This window comes from Hipposideros armiger, unplaced genomic scaffold, assembly GCF_001890085.2.
Source record: "Hipposideros armiger isolate ML-2016 unplaced genomic scaffold, ASM189008v1 scaffold_132, whole genome shotgun sequence".
In the NCBI taxonomy this organism is placed as follows: Eukaryota; Metazoa; Chordata; class Mammalia; order Chiroptera; family Hipposideridae; genus Hipposideros; species Hipposideros armiger.
Window position 1 is genome coordinate 3,007,376 of NW_017731482.1, and position 24,190 is coordinate 3,031,565.

General features: G+C 37.1%; 1 protein-coding gene and 1 pseudogene across 1 annotated transcript in view; one reads left to right on the forward strand and one right to left on the reverse strand.

Annotated features, from left to right (window-relative positions):
* UVRAG (UV radiation resistance associated) overlaps nt 1-24,190 on the forward strand; it is a 303,298-nt gene that overhangs the window by 135,674 nt on the left and 143,434 nt on the right. The window contains exon 8 of the mRNA XM_019649399.1: nt 18,986-19,112. Within this exon, the coding sequence (XP_019504944.1) occupies nt 18,986-19,112 (127 nt within the window). The remainder of the gene's footprint in view (nt 1-18,985; nt 19,113-24,190) is intronic.
* LOC109386297 (malignant T-cell-amplified sequence 1-like) lies at nt 16,753-17,710 on the reverse strand (annotated as a pseudogene).

Consider the following 24,190-nt stretch of genomic DNA (forward strand, 5'->3'; position numbering starts at 1 on the left):
AGTGTCACTGGCCCTCATATGTGGGATCCGAACCGGGGCCCTCTGGCATCCCAAGCGAGTTCTTAACCATCGCGCCACTCGGCCGGCCCTGCAGTGTTTTCTAATTTTGGTTTATAATTACATTTCTATGATGAACATTTTTCATATCTTTATTGGTCACTCATGTCTCTTAAGAAAAATAGGTTTAAATATTTTATTTATTTAATAATGAAATAGTTAAATATTTTTGCCCGTTAAAAAACAAACTCTTTATTTATTTAGATTTACAGAAAACTTGCAAAGAAGGAGAGTTTCCATATACCTTCCATCCAGTTTCCTCTAATGTTAGGTTCTTGTAACCATGTTACATTTGGTACCTGTGATTGTGGTACCTCATCAAATCAAGAAAGTAACATTGATACATTACTATTAATTATGGATTTTATTCAGGTTTCCCCAGTGTCTCTATTAATTCTTTTTTTTTTTTTTTTTTTTTTTTTTTTTTAGCTGAGCCATCCTGCCACCTGTTGGCAGCTCAGCGGCTGCTCAGCTTGGGCTGGGACTCGAACCACTGTTGCTCAGAGCTCAAAGTCTTGAGCAAGCTCTTAACCAACTGAGTCACTCGGCTGGCCCTTAATTCCTTTTTTAAATAAAAACCTTTTATTTTCAACAGTTTTAGATTTATAGAATTATCACAAAGATAGTGCAGAGAGTTACCCCGTATACCCCACATAGTTTCTCTGTTATCAATATCTTACCTAGTATGGTACATTTGTCACAATTAAGCTATACTGATAAATCGTCATTAACTAAAGATCGTGCTTTATTCAGATTGCCTTAATTTTTTTCTTTTTTTAGCTGAGTCACCCTGCCACCTGTTGGCAGCTCAGCTTGGGCTGGGACTTGAACCGCTGTTGCTCAGAGCTCGCACTCTTGAGCGAGCTCTTAACCAACTGAGCCACTTGGCCGACCCTCAGATTCCCTTAATTTTTAACTAATGTCCCTTTTCTTTTTCCAGGGTCCCATTCAGGAAACCATACTACATTTAGTAGTCATGCTTCCTTAGACTCTGCGTGCTTGTAAAAATTTCTCAGACTTGCACTGTTTTTGATGGCTTTGACAGTTTTGAGAATTACTAGTCAGATATTTTATAGAATATCCTTTGATTGGGATTTGTCTCGTGTTTTGTCATGATTAGACTAGGTTCTAATGTCCTTTTTTTGTTCCAGTATCCAGTTTAGGATACCACATTGGATTTGATCATGATGTCTTCCTAGACTTCTCTGATCTATGACACCATCTCATTCTTTCGTATTATTAAATCACGATGACAAATCACTGTTTATATTAACCTTGATCACTTGGTTAATATAGTGTCTTACAGGTTTATGTACTGTAAAGTTCACTTTCCATACTCAGTCTTTTGAAAACAAGATACTAAATCCAGCCTACACTCAAGCACAGGGGACCTAAGCTTTACCTCCTGATGGGGAACTAGCTATACACATTATTTGCAATCCTTTGTGAAAAAGATTTGTCTCTTCTCCCACCATTTATTTATTTATTCAATCATGTATTTATCAGTATGCATGTGTGTATATTTATTTTATACTTTATGTTATAATCCAATACTATGTTTTTTATTTTTTTGCTCAAGTTGTGGCATTGAGAGCTCTCTGAAGTTGGCTCCTGTGTCCTTTTGACATGCCTTCATCTCTTTTTTATTTGTTGTTTTAAAGCGCTTCCTTAATTTCTGGCACTATATGATCTAGGCTCATTTTGTATTTTTTCTGTCTCATCTCTAGAATCAACCATTTCTCGAAGGAGTCCTGTTGCTTTCTTTGGATAATGGTATTTAGAAACAAGATCTGGGCATTGGGTGTGCTTGTTGCTACTGGGTTTTAACTGCTTCTTGGCCCTCTCAGTAGACAGACCTGGTATACGAGCACACAAGTACCTATCTCTATAGATATTAAAATGAACATGTCCATACTAATATATTCAACCCTGACACCCCAGGTTTCATCCTTGCCTTTCCCCCTCACTTTGTTTGTAGTATCTTTTTCTAATGGTGAGAAACCTGGCTCCCATTATCTACAATTTATTTACTTATTTTTTTCACTTCTAGTGTACATGATTATTTCCCCTTATTTTTTATTTATTTATTTTTTTTATTGGGGAATTGTGGGGATGGGAACAGTGCTGGGGAATTGGGGGAAGGGGAACAGACAAGTTGCTGTCGTTTTGTTCTTCAGTCTAGTTGTGGAGGATGTTGCTTCACTGGCCCAAGTTGGCACCATCATTGCGCTCTTCCCGGGTGAGGCAGATCAGTCGCCAGCTTCTGGACGGCCGCTCACTGCAGCTGCTGGCCGCTCACGCTGGCTGCTGGCTACATACGGTAGCCCATGGCAACCCACTGCCACAGGGGCTGCAGCCTATGCCGTCGCTAGCGACTCACAGCAGCCCAGCTCCAGGTTGAGCTGTTGTTCAGCATCTTAGCTGTGGAGGGCAGTGTCACTGGCCCTCATATGTGTGATCTGAACCGGGGCTCTCTGGCATCCCAAGCCAGTTCTTAACCATCGCGCCACTCAGCCGGCCCATTTCCCCTTATTTTTAAATGAGATTTTTGTCTTCTTATATTGGAGTTAGAATGTGTGTGTGTGTGTGTGTGTGTGTGTGTGTGTGTATTTTTTCTCTAGATACAAGTTCTATTTCTAATATGTGTGTTGGGAATATTTTCTTCCAGTCTGTGGCTTGCCTTTTTGTGTTCTTAATGATGTTTTCTAAAGAGCAAAAGTTTCAAGTTTGATGAAATCCAGTGTATTTTTAAAAAAATTTAATTTATGGTTCAGGCTCTTTGTGTTCTCTGCAAGAACTCTTTGCCTAACCCAAAGTCACATAAATTTTTTCCTGTGTTTTGTTCTAGAAGTTTCATAGTTTTGGGCTTTACGTTTAGATCTATGATCCATTTCAAGTTAGTCTTTTTGTACAAGTTAAGTAAGGTAATTTTTTTCTGTATGAATATCCAGTTGATTTAGCATCATTTGTTGAACAGTTTTTTCTTTCTTTATTTAAATGTTTTGTAATGTTTGTCTAAAGATCAATTGATCACATATGTGTGTATCTATTTCTGGATTCTCTGTTTTGTTCCATTGATCTGTATGTCTATCTTTCACCAATACCAAACTCTCTTGTTATTATAGATTCGCCATCTTAAAACCAGATAGGGTAAGTCCTCCAACTTTGTTCTTCTTTTTTAAAAATTCCTGTGGGTTTCCTAGGTGCTTTGTATTTCCAAGTGAATTTGAGAACTTGTCAGTTTCTATTAAAAAAAAAATCTGCTGGAATTTTGATAAGGACTTGTAGATCAATTTGTGGAGAATTGCCATCTTAAGAATATCAAATTCTGCAGTCCAAGAACTAATATCTCTTTTATTTAGATTTTTCTTTGATCATCTCAATAATATCTTGTATCTTTTTTAGTTTAGAGATTTTGGACATCTTTGGTTAGAGTTATTTGTAAGCATTTTATGGGAGGGTTTTTTTTTGCATTATTGCAAATGGGATTGTTTTTGAATTTTGATTCTCATTGTTTGCTGCTAGTAGTTAAGAATAGAATTTATTTTAATTTATTAAACTCATCTTGCAATCTTGTTATATTAACTTTTTAGTTTAGGTAATTATTATGTAGATTTCTTGGGATATTCTATGTAAACAATTGTACCCACAAACTTGGACTGTTCTATTTGCTTTATTTAATTCTTCTGCCTTATTTCAATAACTAAGATATATAATGCATTGTACAATGTTGAATAAAAGTGATAAAAGTGGAAATCCTTTCCTTGTTCCTGATTATGGGGGAAATGATTCATCCCTTCTCCAATAATATTAGCAATGCCCTTTATTGGTTTGGGAAAATTCCCTCTTTTAGTTTCTGAGAGTTTTTATCACGAATGGATGTTGAATTTTGTCAAATACTTTTTTCTGCATCTATTGAAATGATCATGTGATTTCTCTCCTTGATTCTGTTAATACGATGAACTATGTTGATTTAATTTCAAATGTTTGACTAACATTGCATTCCTGGTATAAACCTGAATTGATTACAACATATAATCTTTTTGGTATCTTGCTGGATTTGATCTAGTAATAACTTAAGGGTTTTTGTTCCTATGTTATTAGAGTTATTGGGATGCAATGTTTTAAATTACTTTCTCAGATTGGTATTAGGATTATGGTAGCCTGGTAAAATTACTTTGGCAGTGCTCGTTTTTCCTAGCCCATTTTGACCAGAAGCAGAAGCCTCCTGGATTTTTAATATTCTCTAGTACTATGCTGAGATTTCATATCTTTTTATGCATTATGAGACTATTGTACATATTCTCACTCGGTATATTTATAACAGTGGCTTTAAAGTCTTTGTCTGATATTTCTAACACCTGGGTCATCCTGGGGTTGGCATATGTTGGTTGTCTTTCCCCTAGGAAGTGAGTCACATTTTCCTGGCTCTTCATATATTGGGTAATATTGCACAGTATCTTGGACATTGTGCATGTAATCTTGTGGAACCTCTGGATTTTGTTACTTTGCCCTGAAGAATACTGATGTTTTTATTTTAGCAGGTAGTTAACTTGGTTAGGCTCAAACTGCAATGAACATTGCCTCAACTTTTAGTTTAGTACCCTTAAGCATAACAAACGTGTGTTTGCCTCATGCATATGTGGTTGAGGATTCAGTCAGAGACTCAGATTCAGTTTAACCAGAATTTGGGGTGCCTATTCTCTGGCTTCCTCCATTCTGGAGGCCTTGATAATTTAATCTGTTTCCTGGTTCTTGTGGCCAGAAAGATAATTGTCTTTCTGTGGAGTTTGACTGCAGCCACCCTCAGGGCAAAGCCACAGAAAAGGGGAAATTCACTATGTTGGTTGCTTGCACCAGGTTTTGTCTCCTCCAAAATCTGCCTGCCATTGATGAATCTCTAGAACCCTCAGGTAGTAGCTTTTTGTAGTTCATCGGGTCTATAGCTGTTATTTATGGGAAGACCAGTTAGGTGCTCATTCTCTTATACCAGAAGCAGAGCTCTTGTATATTTTATTATGATATACTTTTTGCTTTATCTCCCAACTGGACCTGGGTTCTAGGCCTGGCATTGCCAGAGTCTATGAAATTAATGGGTCGGATTAAATATTTTCTAAGGAAATTTTTTTCCCTCTCTTAGTAGGTGCAATGGAAACAACTTATAAATGACATTAAAAAGCAAATTTGTTAATTTATAGGACAATTGCCAACTTTTTTTCATATTGTTAATTATCTTCTGTTTTGGTGAGAAAACTAACATAAGTATGCCCTGAGCCACCAATTCTCAAACCTTTTAGTCTCAAGACATCTTTACACTCTTAAAAATTGTAAAGACCTCAAGAATTTAGGGTATATCTATTGATAGTGCCTAGGTTAATAAAAGACCAATGGATTCTTACATTTACTTCTGCAATCAATCTGTTGTGATATCACAAATTTTATAGACCCTGGAAAACTCTACTATACAGTTGAGAAAATGAGAGTGAAAAAGGGAGATAACAGCTTAGTATTATTATGAAAATATTTTTGATCTCACAGACTGAAACAGTCTCAGGAACCCTCATGGTTTCCTATACCAGGCTTTGAGAACTTTTGCCTAAGGCATTTTAGCTCCAGCTCCAGTGTGATCTATGAGAAGAAAATTGTTTCCTTTAATATATCATTTATAGATTAGTCTGTCATGCTGAAATGAATCTTTAACATTGCCCATTACTATTTTTGTAAGGACCCATAAATAGGAATGTGTTTGCAAATAGATGAATGTATCTGTGATTTTCAGATCAGAGAGTGTTGTATAAAAACACTGAAATCCAATTAAAAGCAATCCATTGAGGATGCATGTGTAACATTAATTATGCATGTGAAACCAGAGGCCAACCGAGTCCGGGGCTCGTGCCGCCTGCTCTGCTCAGCCAATAGACCAACACAGGAGTTGGGTCATAGAATAAGTGTTTATTATCAGAGCACCAGTGGTCTGAGAAAGCAGCGGGTTAATTCCTTTAAAAACTGCCTTAACATTTTCAGTCCAGCTTGGGGTATTTAAGGGAAAATCTGGACATTCCTCCGGAGGCCACCTGAGGGTTCCAGGGGTCTGCATGGAGCCTTCCCTGTGGCCACATGATTCTCTGGTGGAGTCCGCAACCCAGGAACAATGATGGATTAGCCTGGTAGACCACTGAGATTGTGATCAATAAGCCTAAGGGTATTAAATCATAAGTTTCAGGGAACTGGGTGGGTGGGACAGGGGACATTTCAAGCTCAAGCCACAGCGGGCTGATCTGTTGTTAAACTATAGGTAGGTCAAGGAAAGGTAAGGCCGGGGATGCAGAGAGGCCTCTACTATGGGAGTGCCAACCAGTCCCTGCTTCAATTCCCCCCAGCCTTTTATTCATTTTATGTCTATAAAATTAGTATGGTTGCAAGGATAGGGTCGATGACCGTTCTTGGCTGTTTCCTGCTGAGAGTGGGCATCATCCCTGCCTATGGGCACTAAAATTTCTTGCTCATCTATCATAGCGGGGAGAGGGGCTGTTTATGGTATGTCCAGCAGTTAGAGAGGCTATTGCACCTAGCTATTATATCAGAAAAATATTACAAAGATATTAGTTTCTTATTCTCCCTAGAGGAGCCTTGGGAAGAGGAGAGCCAAAAGGCGTTCAGTGGGTATCCCGGGGGGGGCACAAGTAGAGAGGCAGTATAAGCAGCTCCAGCAGTTCTGTTTGTTGTGGAGCTTGAGGTCTTCAATTGGCTCACAGGAACAGGAGTGACAGGCTTCCTTCTGGGGGAGTCCTGTGGAGACTTAAATAAAATTAGTTTGATTCGAGGGAAGTGGACCCAGCCACTGACTCTCTGAAGCCTGACAACAGTTGGCGTGCTCAGAGGGACGGCAAAGGGTCCCTTCCGTTTAGGAGCTAACTGGTCTGTTAGAGACCCCTCCCCCTCTAGGCTTCTAATAGTACTTGGTCTCCTGGCTTTCCGGGGCTACAATGTGTAGAGGTCAGCCTGGAGGAGGTGCCAGTCCCCCATATTTCCTAAGTGCCTGCTGAACCTCTCCCAAGCTAATAGCATAAGAAATAACAAAATTGAGGTTAGACTCTCAGCAATTAGATCCAGGGCTTAGCGGTCTCCTGACAAAAGTTTCCCAGAGTCCTTTTTAAAGTCTGATTTGCTCGTTTTACATTTCCTCTAAGGTATAGGCCAATGGTAAGGAACAGGCTGAGTATGAGCCCAGATTTAAGGGCTTTATTTATCCACATAACTGAGTGGTTTCAGAGGAAACAGTTCCAGAGTGAGCAGTCAAGACAGAAGAATATGTCTCCCATATCAATCAGGAAATTAACAGGCTTACCTGCCATGTCAAGGGTCACTCACAGTTCCTCCACTGTGGTGAGATTAGCCTCTTTCTCCTGGGTGGGCCACTGGGACCCTCAGGCCTGCCTCAGTTACAGCCATTTGCAGGGATGGAGCTGGTCTCTGCTCCCTTCAGAACAGGGGATAATCCCTCCTCCAGTGCCCTTTTAGTTTGCCTAGGGGGCATGGCTGTTTTGGAGGACCTCTCGGGGGGTTCTGGGGTGGCCCTGGCCTTGCTTGGCCTGCCTATTAACTGTAGCCAAAAATCTGGCCTAGCTCTGGCCTGGTCTCTAGTCTCACTGTTCCATTCTTTCCTCATTTTCCCTCTCTCGCTTGTTAAAGACGTTTAAAGAAATTCCTTGGCATTCTCTAGGATCTGAGCCTCCTTATCAGGGATGTAACAGTGGGCCAGAACCATTACAATATCCTGTCAGGATAGGAAAAACATTAGGGTAAGCTGCCTTACAATGGCCTATACTCTGACGCCAAGGAGGGCACATGAATTCTAGCAGTCCTAAAAAAAGAAGTTTATATAACTACTAGCAAAACTTAGTTCTTAGAATTAGTTTTCTTGAGTGACTAAAAACCTAATTAAGACAGTATAAAACATAGAAAATTATTTTGATGACACATATAATCTTTGTTTTTCAGGCACAAAACTTGTTTGTAATATTAGCAGCAGATCAATAGTCTAATAAAATTTGTCTTATTTAGCAAAGAAAAAACTTAACTCTAATTTTTGTACCAGCTTACTTTTTATATTTAAATTTACATAATTAATCTCATTTAGCTTAACTATGTATAAAATTCTCTCAAGATTTTTCTTTACAAACCTTCTAGACCTTTCCCAGTCCCTCTTAGTTTGTCTTCTCTCATTCAGAAATAATCACCCTTAGGACAAACTACTTTCTTTCAGTTTCTTCAAAAATATGTTTTTGTACCTCATACCTTCCTTGAAAACACATCATTTCCTTTCATATAAATTAGAATCCATAATCTTCAGAACCTTGATTTTTACTGATAACTAAAAGCAAGCAATTAGCATTTCCATTGGCAAATCCAGGAACATATTTGGAACCTTCAAAAGCGTAGTCTTTTGTAATAAAATACAAGATATGTTTATCGCACATCTTAATTTAATTTTTAACATTCCTGTGACAAGAAGCCAAAAATAAATGAACTCAGACCTATCTAATAATTAATATTTCAGTATTTCATTGTTCTGAAATACCTAGATACTCAATTATTTTTATCATTGTACTCAGCTTAGCAAAACTAAAATCTTAAGTTACCAACAGATACTGAGAAATCCTGTCCAAACATCTGCTCTATATTATTATTACTGAAAAGTTTCATCTAAAGCCTTATTTTTAAAAACATTTTTAGTTCTTAAACCTACGAGATTTCAAAGTTAATTATCATTCAAACTATTTTCTTGACAAATTTTGAAAGAGATAACATATATTTTTATAAACCCAGGTGAAACAAAAGATACCATATTTAATGTTAATAACCTTAAAAGATATGTCTATTTAACCAAAAGTTAAACCAGCCCTAGTATCCAAATGTTTTCTTAGATCACGGGATCCTGAAAAGTACTTGGGTTAGTTTTTATTTTTTGAGTTTATATAAGTACTTAATCTTTTTTACTTTAAGCCAATCAAATATAATCTGATAATACCATCTGAGGCAGAAACATTATGTATAAAACACAGACAAGCACAGATATCAGAAATCATATATATATGGTTGTCAGAAAAGTCATGATGCATTTTTGCAATGAAAAACAGAAAAAATTACGTCATGACTTTTTCAACAACCCAATATATAAAAAAAAAATCATATATATACATATATATACAAAGCTATTAACAATTGCTGAGAGAACCTAAGATCTTAGAATTGCCCCAACAATTTCAAAGAGGCTGGAACAAGGAGTGGGGGCTCTGGCTTATAATGTTAGTTGCTTGTGTTTAAGAATGCCTATTTTCTTCAGTTACCTCAGCTTCAGACATTCTTGGTTATAAGTGGATTAGGCGATGCATGGAGTCCCCTTGTCTCTGAACTAGCAGTTTAGTTCCCTTCTTTTCAGAGTCTATCATAAAGGCTTATGCATAAGAAATATCATCCTATTTCCCAGACCTCTAACAGAAAAATTTCAGTTACAAAATAGTATAATAATTCAATGAACCATTCAGCAGCCAATGCTGTCCAGAATCTAATATATACATTGGCCAAGCAATATTGCAAAAGAACATTAATTTCTTTTTGGTCAATGGCTTATAGCCGTAGTTTTGCCAATGGCCTAATACTTTGCCCATTGGGCTCCCGGCCAGGATTGAAACCTTAGATCCCATTTTTTGAGCTTGAACAAATACAGCTGCACTTGATACACACACACACACACACACACACACACACACACACACACACACACACACACACACACACACACACACACACACACACCACACACCCTTCCCCCAAGTATTCCCTGAATTGGAAAGACAAAACCAGAAAAACTAACCTTGGTTCCAAATACGTACCAAAACCAAAAAACAAAACCTAGCCAGGCACCAAATTGGGATGCAATGTCATCTTACTCCATATACATGGTCCATCGACCGTCAGACAATCAGCCAGTGGGCTAAACCAAGCACCAAATGTGGTCCAAAGACCATCCAATACTCAAAGGCCGAAACCAAGCATTATGGCTTTCACAGTGCTGACCACAAGCACACTTCCAAGACCAAAGCAAGCTTGCAACCAGAGCCCCTTACTGGTGTAGGTGTTATGCTTTGCTGGACATTGCGGTCTCTCCCATTGGAGCCAATGAGTCAGTATGACCCCCTAATGGCCCTCAAAGAGGGCCTGAGATGGTGAGTACAGAGTCCTCCAGCAGTGCACACCGGGGCCACCCTTTCCGAACCAGTAATTAGAGGCAGGAAACAGAGCAAATGCTTATTCTATCCAAACTGAGCAGAAAGGCATCTGTGATGGGTGGGCCTTTGCACAAACCCCACCTCAGGGAGCAAAATCGCTTGGCAGCTGCTTCCAGAGGCCTGTCCTGCGCCAAGGAATCCCGCCCAGTCCCAGGCAGCCCCCAAGACCCTCCACAAGCTGAAAGACTTACCGGAGGAGCCCCGAGGCTGTCCTTTCGTGGTTGCCAGAAACTGAAACCGGAGTCCAAAAGAGTCCGGGGCTCGTGCTGCCTGTGCCGCTCAGCCAATAGACTGACACAGGAGTCATAGAATAAGAGTTTATTATCAGAGCACCCATGGTCTGAGAAGGCAGCGGGTTAACACCTTTAAAAACTGCCTTAGAATTGTCAGTCCAGCTTGGAGAAAACCTGGGCATTCCTCCAGAAGCTAGGAGATGGTTCCAGGGGTCTGCTTGGAGCCTTCCCTCTGGCCACAGAATTCTCTGGTGGAGTCAGTAACCCAGGGACAATGATAGATGGGTAGACCATTGAGATTGTGATCAATAAATCTAAGGGTATTAATCATAAATTTCAGGGTGATTTTCTAAAACTGGGAACTGGGTGGGACAGGGGACATGCTGAGCACAAGCTGCAGGAAGATGATCTATTGTTAAGCTATAGGTAGGTCAAGGAAAGGTGAGGCGGGGGACAGGGAGAGGCGTCTATTATGGGGGTGCCAACCGGGCCCTGCTTCACATGGAGTGAACAGATAAGTAGAATAGAACACAGAAACCCATTAGAAGATAGTGAGGGAACAGTAAGATCTTTGAGCACTTGACTTAGATGCATTAGAAAGGGTCAGAACCAGATTACACGTGAACAGGGTTTGTTTACTCATCAGAAATTACAGCCACCTTTCCTTGTTTTGAAGGACTTGGTATAGTATTTCTGTAAATGGGCCAGTTTCTGCACATGGACTACAATACAAATACACTATGTACACACCTTCTTGTATTAGGTTAGTATTTAGATTAACTTGTACCCTCAGTTCTTTGATTCTGAAAAATGTATCCTAATTTGAACGTGTAGCCAGGAATATAGCAGATTAACCCCCTACCTTGGCACATCTCTTTGTTCTCTGAAGAGCTGCTTTTCTTTTTTTCTATTTTTTTTCTCATGCCCAGGTAGAATTAATTCACTTTATATATTTTGTGGAAAAATTCAAGTTAAGGAAATTGAACACTTAATCTCTTTGTGTAAAAAGATTGCTTCCTAAGAATTTACATATTTCTTTCCTCAGTGATGTAAAAACACCCTAGGGCTTCCTTATGACATTATTGGATTACTAAAGAAACACAAATTGTTCCTCAGTTCCTTTTTCTTTAATGTTGAACAATTTCATTAACTTCCATTTCAGCCTTTGTTTTTACAGTGGGTTAGCAGGGCAAAATGGCTTGTTTCTTCACTAGACCCAAACTCTTAGAAAGCAGAAGCCATTTCTCATTCATCTAGACGCACCTAGTAGTAGGTCAGTCATTACATGTTTGCTTTGTTCAGGAAAAATTGATTAGAAACGTTTCATACTTCATAGAGTTTCCCAGTCAAATATAATAATGATGATTGGAAATAAGCTTTTCTGCTTGTTTTCTTGGCTTGAATGCCTTTAACAGATGATCATGCCATCTGTTTAGAATCAGTATTTCAGACATGAGGGAGAAAGCATTTTGGGTGAGAAATGATAGCTATAAAGTACTTTCCACACAACTGTCAAAAGTCATTTTCCATGCCCATTTCTTCAACAAGGCCGTACCATTACTTATCTTGCTGAGTGCCCTTGCCATCCTCATTGTGAATCAAATAGAGATGCTGACTTTTTTCTTTTAAAGTTTTTCACCAGTTTATCCCAGGGCTTAGTAACCTACTCAGTTTATCTAATGAATGGATTTTTTTCCTGTTACAATTTTAATTAGTATATATTTCGAACGGACACAAGAATTTACTTGTTACAGCCAACTGGTGTTTTGTTAGGATTATGTCATAGAAAATCAAGACGAGTATATTATCAACACGATTGCTAAAGACCAGGAGAGAAGAGCACATACATTCATAATGCAGTCATTGTGTGTAAATGCAAACATGTGTGAGCAGACATGTTCCTTGTGGGGGCAGGATTTCAGATTTCATCTGGGGGCAAATTCTGGCAAGGTATTTGGATTAAAAGGGAGACTGAGTAAAGTTTCAACCATGGCTTCAAAGGTTTAAGTAGGAAATATTTTTATGGAAAGATAAGTTAAACTTATTTAGCAAATTTAATTGTATCTCTGTTAGAATGTCTGAGATTTGTTTTATTAAATGAACATTCAATAAAATTGACTTTTTTTGGAAGTACAGTTCTATCATTTTTTTCAAAAATATTTGGAGTAGTTTTAGGTTTACAGAAAAACTTTGCCCCAAGTTTCCATTTTTTCCTTGTTCCTTCCAATTTCTTTATTACCGTCTTATATTAGAGTGGTACATTTGTTACAATTGTTTAATCAATATTAATATTATTAGCTAAAGTCTAGTTTATATTAGTGCTCACTCTTTGAGTTGTACATTCTGTGGTTTTTGATAAATGCATAATGTCAGGTATTCACCATTAGAGTATCACACAGAATATTTTCACTGGCCTAAAAGTCTCATGTTCTGCCTGTTCATCCTTTCCCCATCCCTCAGAACCCCTGGCAACTGCTGATCTTTTTACCGTCTCCATAGTTTTCCTTTTCCAGTATGTCATGTAGTTGGATTCATACAGTATGTATAGCCTTTTCAGATTGGCTTCTTTTACTTAGCAACATGCATTTACGCTTCCTCCATGCCTTTTCATAGCTCATTTCTTTTTATCACTGACTAATATTTCATTGTATGGATAGACCACAGTTTATCTGTTGACCTACTCTGAAGTACATCTTGGTTGCTTCCAAGGTTTGGAATAAAACTGCGACAGACATTCATGTGTAGGTCTTTTTTGTGGACATAAGTTTATAACTTATCTGGGTAAATGTCTAGGAGTGCAAACACTGGATCATATAGCAAGCCTATGTTTAGTTTTGTAAGAAACTGCCAGACTATCTTCTAAAGTGACTGTACCATTTTGCATTGCCACAGTGAATGAAAGTTTCTGTTGCTCCACACCCTTACCAGCATTTGGTATTGTCAGTGTTTTAGATTGTAACTATTTTAATAGTTGTGCAGTGGTATCTAATTATTGTTTTAATTTGTAGTTCCCTCACTACATGATATTGAGCATCTTTTCATATGCTTATTTGCTATCTGTAGATCTTCTTTGGTGAGGTGACAGTTCAGATCTTTTGCCCATTTTTTAATTGAGTTGTTATATCGAGTTTTTAAGAGTTCTTTGTATATTTTAAATACTATTTCTTTATCAGATAAGTGGTCTTCAAATATTTTCTCCCAGCTTGTGGCTTGTCTTTGTATTCTTTTAATAGTGTTTTTTGCAGAGCAGAAGTTCTTATGAAGTCCAGCTTACCAATTTCTTCTTTCATGGATTATCCATTTGGCGTTTTACGTAAAAAGTAATCTCCAAGCTCAAGGTCACATAGACTTTCTCCAGTGTTGTCTTCTAGAAGTTGTATAATAATTTTTTATTTCACATTTAGGTCTGTGATCCATTTTGAATTAATTTTTTGAAGGGTGTAAGATCTGTATCCAAAGTTTTAGTTTTGTTTTGTTTTCCATGTGACTGTTCAGTGGTTCCAGCACATTGTGGTGAAAAGGCTATCTTTTCTCCATTGAATTGCTTTTGTTCCTTTGTCAAAGATTAGTTGACTATATTTGTGTGTATGTATTTCAGGGCTCTTTATTCTAGTCCATTGATTTGTATGTCTCTTCTTTTGTCCATACCACACTGTCTTGATTACTGTACCTTTAGAGTAAGTCTTGATATTAGATAGAGTCAGTCTTCCAACTTTATTTTTCTCCTTCAGTATTGAGTTGGCTATTCTGTTTTTTTTTCTTCTTCTTTTCTTTCTATGTAAACTTTAGAATCAGCTTGTTGATATCCACAAAATAATTTGCTGGGATTTCACTGAATCTGTAGATCAAATTGGGAAAATTTGACATCTTAATAATATTGTTTTCCTGTCCATGAACGTGGACAATCTCTCCATTTATTTGGATCTCCTTTGATTTCTTTCATCAGAATTTTGTAATTTTCTTCATATACATTGTATGTAATTTTTAAGGTTTATACCTAAGTATTTCATTTTTTTGTTTTTTTGGTTTTTTTTTTAAAAACTTTTTTTTTTTTAAAGATTTTATTGGGGAATTGAGGGATGGGAACAGCATTGGGGAATCGGGGAAGGGGAACAGACAAGTTTCTGTCCTTTTGTTCTTCAGTCTAGTTGTGGAGGACATCGCTTCACTGGCCCATGTTGGTATTATCATTGTACTCTTCCCGGGTGAGACAGATTAGTCTCTGGCCCCTGGACGGCCACTCATGGCGGCTCTTGGCAGCTCACACTGGCTGCCGACCGCTCACGCCGGCTGCCAGCCACTCATGGTAGCTTACGGCAGCCCACTGCAGCTCCACTGTAGCCTATGCCATTGCTGGCGACTCAGGGCAGCCCAGCTCCAGGTCGAGCTGCTGTTCACCATCTTAGCTGCAGAGGGCGCAGCATCACTGGCCCACATGTGGGATCTGAACCGGGGCCCTGTTGCTCTGAGCTGGCATCCCAAGCCAACTCTTAACCAATGTTTCACTCTTCCGGCCCAATTGATGTGTTTTTAATTTTAAATTCCAATTGTTTCTTGCTGTTACATAAGAAAGCAATTGACTTTTGTGTATTAGCTTTGTATCATGCAACCTTGCTATGATCTCTTATTAGTTCCTGGAGGGGTTTATTTTTGGTGGTGGGGGGGTGGATTCTGTGGGATTTTCTATATATACAATCATATAATCTGTAAACAAAGATGATTTTATTTCTTCTTTCCTAATCTGTATAGCTTTTATTTTATTTTCTTGCCTTATTGCATGACTAGTACTTCCAGTACATGTTTAAGAAAGTGGTAAAAGAGGACGTTTTTGTCTTGTTCTCCAACTTAGGGAGAAAGCATCTGGCTTCTCACTATTAAGTGTGATGGTAGCTGTAGGTTTTTTCGCAAATGTTCTTTACCAAGTTGAGGAAGTTCTTCTTTACTGCTAGTTTGCTGAGAGTTTTTGTCATAAATGGGTGTTGAGCTTTTTCACATGCTTTTCCAGTATCTATTGGAATTCACCACATCAACCAGGCTAAAGAAAAATAAATGGTTGATGTGGTGAATTCCATTAATGGATTATTGAATGTCAAACTTGCCTTGCATACCTGGAATAAATTCCATTTGGCCATGGTGTTCTTATACATTGCTGGATTTGATTTGCTAATGTTTTGTTGAGGAATTTACATTTATGTTCATGAGAGATATTGGTCTGTATTTTTCCTTTCCAGTGATACCTGGTTTTGGTGTTAGGGTAAAGCTGACCTCATAGAATAAGTTAGGAAGTTCTATATTTTGGAAGAGATTTTAAAGAACTAGTATGATTTCTTATTTAAGTATTTGGTAAAATTCACCAATGAAACCATCTGGGACTGGTGCTCTCTGTTTTGGAAAGTTATTAATTATTTATTTAATTTCATATGTAAATGCCTACTCAGATTATTTCTCTTAGAATGAGTTTTGGTAGATTGTCTCTCAAGGAATTGGTTCACTTCATCTATCAAGTTTGTGGGCATAGAGTTGTTTATAGTATTCTTTAATTATTCCTTTAATGTCCATGGGATCAGTTCTGGTAGCCCCTTTTCATTCTTCATATTAGTAATTTACGTCTTCTCTTTTCTTTCTTGGTTAGCCTGGCTAGAGTTTTATCAGTTTTGTTAACATTTTCAAAAAACCAGCTTTTGGTTTCATTTATTTTGTGATTTTCTTCATTTAATTTATTCTGTTTGGAGTTCACTAACTTTTTGAATCTGTAGATGTATTTCTTTTGCCTAATTTGGGAAGTTTTAACCATTATTTCAACAAGACTTTTTCATTCCTGCTCTCATTTTTCTTTCCTCCTAGTAGTACTTAATGATACAAACGTTACATCTTTTGGTGTAGTTCCACATATCCCTGAGGTTCTGTTCTTTTTCTTTTTTTTCTTTTTTTGTTTTTGATTTTTTACAGTCTATATTCTCTCTGTTGTTTAGATTGGACAGTTTCTATGTTTCTATTGTTCTATCTTCCAGCTTAAAGATTATTTTCTCTATCTCCTACATTCTGCTATTGAGCTCATTCAGTGAGTTTTTTATTCCAGCTTTCTTTTTTTCTTCATGTGGTCACATACAGGCACAAATATGGATACAACACAATATCCATATTTAGCCCAGGTGCATTCCTTCTGAGGCTCATTTATAGGTCTTCATTTGCCCACAGCCCATCATTTAAATAATGGATATTTTCAGTGCCTCCTTTGTTGACTTTCTCAATATCTTCTGCAGACATCTTCATGACTCAGACACACAGAGCATACTATTTTACTTCTGCCATGATGGCAACAATTTTATCTCCTGCAGCAGGATAAATTTAGCTCTAGGAGTTAAGCCTGAACGCGAAATTTTGCTCCTCTGAGTACAAATATGATGGCTCCTTTATCAACCTGCTGGTATGGCAGGATAAAAAGATATTTGTGAAGTAATTTTAGAGTTGGCTGAAAAGGCCCTTCTCCTTGTCTAAAAAATAGTAACTTTCCATTTACTGTAAGGATTTCTATATGTTCATGGCATCACACTATTTTGACAGGATCGTTCGTAGGCATGATTTGATTAAGCCATAGTTACCTGGAAGTTGCTCTGTCAATTGGGTCTTAATACCCTTTATAACTGAGGTTTTCAACTGGATGCAGTTGGACACATTTTCTATTTCATCAGATTTCTTGAATATTATTCAAGGTGAAGAGGGTGACAATAGGGAAGGACCTGGAATGGGGAAAAAGAAGACTGACTTAGCAAGGGTCCGGTAGATCCACTTACATGTGGAAGGCCAGTGCTGACAGTCAGAGCTGTTGTTGTCCTATTCCTCCTGTTCCAGTTATTTTCAGTTCTAAAATTTCCATTTCGTTTTTAATATCTTTTATTTACTGAGACTTTCTATTTCTTTGCCAACACGTTCTATTTTTTCATTTTTTTTCAAGCATGTTTTTAATTGCTATTGAAACATTTTTATGATGGCTGCCCTCAGATCTTTGTCAGATAATTTTAACATGCCTGTCATCTCCGTGTTGGCATCTATTGATTATCCTTTTTTATTTACTTTGACATCGTCCTGGTTTTGGGTATGAGTGATTTTTGATAGAAACTTATACATTTTGGGTATTATGTTAGGAGTTTCGGCATCTTATTTAAACCCTCTGTTTTACCTGGCTTCCTCTGACAACTCTGTCTGGTAGGGGAAGGGAGAGGCTCCACCTCATTACTGCCAGGTGTGTGAAGAAGTTCAGGTTCTACAAGTCACCTCCATTGATATTAAGTGGTTGTGTGTGCGCGTGCACTCGCACACACTCAACTGGCCAGGGGTGGGAGTTCCAGCTCTCCGCTGGGCCTCCAGTGATACCTACCTGGTTGGGAGGAGTAGGAGTGACTTAATACTGCTCTCCAGATGACCTCCACTGATATTATGAGGAATATAGGGTGGCCTGTTAGGCTGTGAAGTAGTGGAAGTTCTGACTCTCCACTAGGCCTTCTCTGATGTCACCTACAGGGAGAGAGAGGGTTATCTTGTTACTGCTACAAGTCCAGGCTCCCCATGTGGTGTCCACTGACATTACAGGGGGCTTGGTTGGTTATTGCCTGGAAGGGATGAAAGCGCTACATCCCTGCTTGGCCTTTTCTGAAATCTGTGGATATTACAGCCCTGTGGTTCAGTCTGGCAAGGATGGAGATCTACTTTTTGTTTCTGTGGATTTGCCTATTCTGAACATATCATGAATGGAGTCTGTGTCTTTTTTTAAACTGGCTTCTTTCGCTTAGCATAATGCTTTCAAGGCTCATCCATGCTGTGGCATCTATCTTTTTATGCCACATAATATTCTTTTTTATTGCCAAATAATATTCCATTGCACAGATAATGCCACATTTTATTTATTTATCAGATGACAGACATTTGGATTGATTCCACTGTTTAGCTGTTATGAATAATGCTGCTATGAATGTTCATATTCAGGTTTTGTATGGATATGTTTTTGATTCTCTTGGGTATATACCTAGGAGTGACATTGCTGGGTCCTATGATAACTCTGTGTTCAATATTTGAGGACTCCATTTCTTTTTTTATTAGTAATTTTTGTTTTATTGTATTGTGATGTCAGGAAAGAGGCTTGAGATGTTTTGTAGTGTCTTTTGGGTTCTTAGAAAGAACTGTCCCCAGACTTTAGATTTATTTCCACTCTTATTTTTTGGTTACATCTGTACTCTTTCTATTAAAATGATATGTGCTTATAATTAAGTCACTCAGGAGATCTATAAGTCAATTGAGTATTAAAGTGCTTTAAACCAGTATTCATTTTGAAGCATTACGAATGTATAAATATTCATAGTCATGACTTTTATATTCATAAATTTACCTGTGCTTTTAATTATTTAGAAAAAAGAAAATGAGTGCCTGCAATTAAAAATTTTGGTGCTTCGAAATGAACTGGAGAGACAAAAGAAAGCTTTGGGACGAGAGGTGGCATTACTGCATAAGCAACAAATTGTATTACAGGAAAAAGGTAAGTCAAAACACTGTACAAGTAGTCTAACTTCCGTATTTAAGTTTTCCTTTCTTCTCCATAGGCTCAAATAGTCATCTTCGTGTAAATTGGCTGGTATAATTTTTAAAAGTGTTTTGAAGTTTTTTGAAGTTGTTGATATATACAGAAAAGTATACAAATACAAACATACAAACCATATTTCAAATTTTCAGAGTGAGCATACCCACATAAGCAGGCTCTTCATGAAGAAACAGAGCATTACGAGGACCCCTGAGCCTCAGCAGCTTCCTCACGCTCCCTTCCATTCCACGCATCTCTAGCTAGACTAATCCTTACACTGACTTATACCAAAGATTTGGTTTGCCTAATTTTGAACCTTATACAAATAGAATCATATAATATGCAAATTTCATGTGCTGTCATTTATTCAACATTCTGTTTGTAAAATTCAACCTTACCTGTATATAATGTAGTCTTAGTTTATTCTTCCTGCTAGTAGTAGTATTCCAGTGTATGAATATGAATTTATTGTGGCTTTTGGCATTTCAATAATTTCTACTTTGGGACTATCACAGATAGTACTTCCATGAATATTATAGTACATGTTTCTTAATGGAGATTTTTTTATGCACTTCTGTTGGATATAAACCGAGGAGCAGAATTACACAGTCATGGGATATGCATATCTTCAGCTTTAGTGAATTGTGTCCAGAAGTTTTCCGAACTGGTTATGTCAGTTTACTTCCTCTCCACCCAGCAGTGTATCAGGTCTCTGCTCCTACATCCTTGTCAGAGTTTGGTGCTTTCTGTCTTTTGTATTTTAGCCTTTCTGGTGGGTATATTGTAGTATCTCCTTGCAGTTTTAATTTAGATTTCCCTGAAGACTAATGAAGTTGAACACTACTATTTCTTATGTTTCTTGCTGAGTGGCATATTTTCACTCCTTTGTAAAGTACCTGTTGAAGTCTATTGCTCCCACCACCCCCTCTTTTTAAAATTGGTTTGACAGGTTTTTTTTTTATAAGAGTTGTTCATATATTATGGATATGGGTTCTTTGAAATATGCATTAACAATATATTCTCCCATTCTGTGGCTTGCTAGTTCACTCTTTAATGATACCTTTACATGAACAGAAATCCATTTTATCTGTCTTTTCTTTTGTATTTATGGCTTTTGTGACCAGTTTAGGAAACATTTGCCTCTTTTAATGTCATAAGGTTGATTTTCTTCTGTGTTTTCTTTTAAATGCTTCACTATTGTAATGTTTACATTTATATCTATAATTTATCAGGAATTGATTTCTTGTGTATAATGTAAGGTAAGAGTCAAGATTCATTTTTTTTTCGTATAGATAGTCAATTGTTCCAGCGCCATTTATAAGACCGTCCTTTCTCCATTGCGCTGCAATTTCACTTTTGCCATATATGTGTATGTCTATTATGGGACCCTCTGTTCTGTTCCTTTGATCTATTTTTCTATTCTTTTGCCATTATCTCAGTGTTTTAATTTCTCTCGTGTTATAATTGGTGTTGCTATCTGTTAAAGTTATTCTTCTTAGTCGATGTTCTTCACGATTGCCTTGGTTATTCTTGTCCTTTTGCATTTTCATATGAATTTCTACACAGAAAAGAAAGTCTTGCTAAGATTTTGATTGGGACTACATTTAATATATTTATCCGTACAATTTGGGGATAATAGACATCTTTACAATATTGAGTCTTTCAACCCCAGAATACGGTGTATGCCTTTATTAGGTCCCCTTTATAAAAATTATTGAAATAAACTAGTTGTTAGTATGTGGATGTTTCCCATGAATTAGTGACTTTATTTCTATTTTTTGATGTTTTATGATACAATTGTAAATATCTTTAGAGTTTATTTCCTACTTGTTGCTGACGTATAGAAATACAATTAATTTTTTTCAGTGGTATTGATTTTTATTATATGTACAAAGAAAATTCCCCAGAAGTTTTAGGGACAAAATTATCAGTTGCTAATGTTAGAGTAACGGCTTTACAGCTGTAGCTCTCAAGTGATTATTTATTTATTTATTTAGATTGTAAGTCAATTATATTTATAATTAAATCTTACTTAATGAATCTTGAGCCAAGTTAAAATATTTCAGAAGCACTGCGGTTGGTAACACAAAGGGGAAAAAATGCGTTTGTCATCTGTATTTGGAGCTTTAACTTAGGGTGTTTGCTAGCCAGTAGTGGAATCATTTGCTAGTAGGAGTGTCACTAGTGGCTTCTTACATATTAAGAGTTCTCTTTGGCACTTGGTGCTTATCTAGGCACTTGGTTCGCAGCCCAAGAGCTCAGTTAGGGTACAAAGTCAGTAATATATGATATTTAATCTTTGCTACTGATCTTTCTGAATGACCGTAAAGGAATGACTTCTGCATTTTTTTACACATCTGTGCAGAAAGGATAGCAGCTCATATAGTGCCAAAAGGATTAATTTGTGTAAACATTTGGAAGAAACCAGGTGCCTATTATATATTTTATATTTTTGTTTATAAAAATTCATTGCAGCAGGGTGATTTATTGGAAAGAGCAAAAAAGATAATTTTTACTCATGCTGCTGACTCACCGAGTGGCCACATAACTCTGAGGGGCCTTGTTACCCCACACCCATAAGTTTCCCATTCCCATACCTCAAAGGCAGTGGTTCTCAGCTTGTGGTCTACAGCAACTTTCAGCTGGGTCATGAGCTGATCTTTTCAGTATTAATGTTTATTAATGTATATATTTTCATTTCTGGCAGATAATTGTAGTTTAACTTACGATTTTTAATAAAAAGCAGATTTCCCCTCATTAGTGTCTCAAGCCGGATAACCTTCCCACTAACTAATTATATGTTGGTTTACAGGGTCTTTTGCCCTAACTTAACCTCCAAATCTTTGAGAAGCAGCAGCACTCTATCTAAATTAGTTTGCTTGAAAGTTGGTTTAGAAAAGGGTATGAAACATTGGTCTTGAGGAAATGTGTTTAGTAGAATCTAAATACATTTTATAAATGTTGATAAAATTCAAGAACTCAGTGGTGCCTGAGGAGTGATATTAACTTTATAAAAGCAGAATTCCCTAATCTTTGTAGGAAGAAACTAGTTATTAATGCAATTCGTTTCTTGATGGTAACAATAACATATGTAGTACTTTATCGTTAAAAAGTGCTTGCAAAGAAATGATAATATTTGATCCTTAAAGCAATCCTGAAAGTTAGTATGGCAAATATTGTTACATTCATTTCATACATAAGATGCTGGGAAGGTGAGTGACTTTGTCAGATATACATAGATAGTTAGGAACAAAGTTGAGATGTAGACCCAGACCTTTTGTCTCCAAATTCTGTGCTTTTCTTATGTTCTATGCTATCTGAAACCTTGCAAAATACGTTTATTTGAATCCTACATAAATCTTATGAAGTGATAACTTTTATTGAAATCTTGTAACTTGCCAGATATTTCACTCATGGTATATCATTTAATTCTTAAAATAGTTCTACAAGATTATAATTTTTACCCCCTTTTTTTGTGGGGTAAAAGCTCTGGGGCTCAGACATTTTCCAGGGTCGCACAAATAAGTAATAGATCCAAATTCAAATTTAGGTTTCTTTGCTTCCAAAACCTGTCTTGTTTCTGCTAAACAAAATATCATTGTTGCTTTCTCGAACGTGTGTCCAACAGATAAACTGATAGTTTGCTAGTTTTCCATTTGGGCCTGTGGACTAATAGGTGGAGAACTTTGTTCTGTTATATTCCTTTTTATTACAGAATGGGTGAAGTGAATTTCCCCCCAAGATTTCTTTGATTTGTTTGCATCCTAATTAAGAGATCTGAATTAAAGATCTACCATTCTCTTAGCCTGTCCGTAGACAAGTCATTCAACTTTTCTGGACTAATTTCCTCTTAGCAAAGAAACCAAACAAAATTTTGAACTATGCCATCAAGAATTTTTACAGCTCTGAGATTCTAGTCATCTCAGGAGGATAGGATTGACAAAAAGGATGGGGATCTGTATGCCTTTATAATGAATCTCTTTATTTTTCAAAGTTTGATGCCAGTGATATATTTCCCAGCAATGAAATATGAAAAAAAAAATTCTCTGACTCAAGAGTATCTATAGAAGTTGTTTGTTAACTAGAAAGCCATTTGATGGGAATGACTTCTTAGAATTCTGTAACTAGCCATATTCAAGTCTGATTTTATAGACTCTTTAATTTGTTTTGGTAAGCAAGCACAAAAACAAATACATCCTTTTAGTGATACTGTGTGTAGAAGAAGTCAGATATGTCAGATTTCATTGCTCTGATTTGGGGAAAGAAATTCCTCTTTGTGACTCCAATGAATAAAATGTTTTGACTTTTTCTATTGCCGAAATAAGAAATGTTATATATGAGGTTCCCATCAGTTATGATTTCTTTTTGTCATTTTACAATAAATTTTAGTAATTAAGGTGAACAATATATCTAGTTTATTCTATTTAATTACTTTTTGCTTGGTCAACAAATTATTGTGCCCTTTCGGCCAGCATCTCAAATAAAAGAAGAACCACATACGAGGTGTGATGAAGCAGTACGGTGAATGTTTAAATTAAAAAAATATATATTACAGTAAAAGACATATTGCCATTAATCCCCTTCAAAATACTACCCCCTCTCTTCGAGCACACTTATTCCATCATTCTTGCCACTTTCTGAAGCAGTTCTGGAAGTCCTCTTTCATGAGTGTCTTTAGTTTCACTGTCATTGCTGTCTCAGTGTCTTGAATCATTTGATTTCGGGGAAGAACCAGAAGTCACATGGTGCCAGATCCGGCAGATAAGGTGGATGAGGGCACACCATAATGTTTTTATTTGACAGAAATTGCCATATACTAGAAGTGATGTGTGACACGGAACATTGTCATGATGGAGGATGATTTACGGCACACTTTAAAACACACCTTCTCTCAACCATAGCTCACACCCGTAGCTGACTGCACTGAACCTGTTGAAACTTGTCACACACTGTTACAAAGGTTCGACACACTGCTTCCCATATTGAAGATCCCTGCCTTTCCATTGGATGGTACTCGGCAGCAGCATTCATCGTAT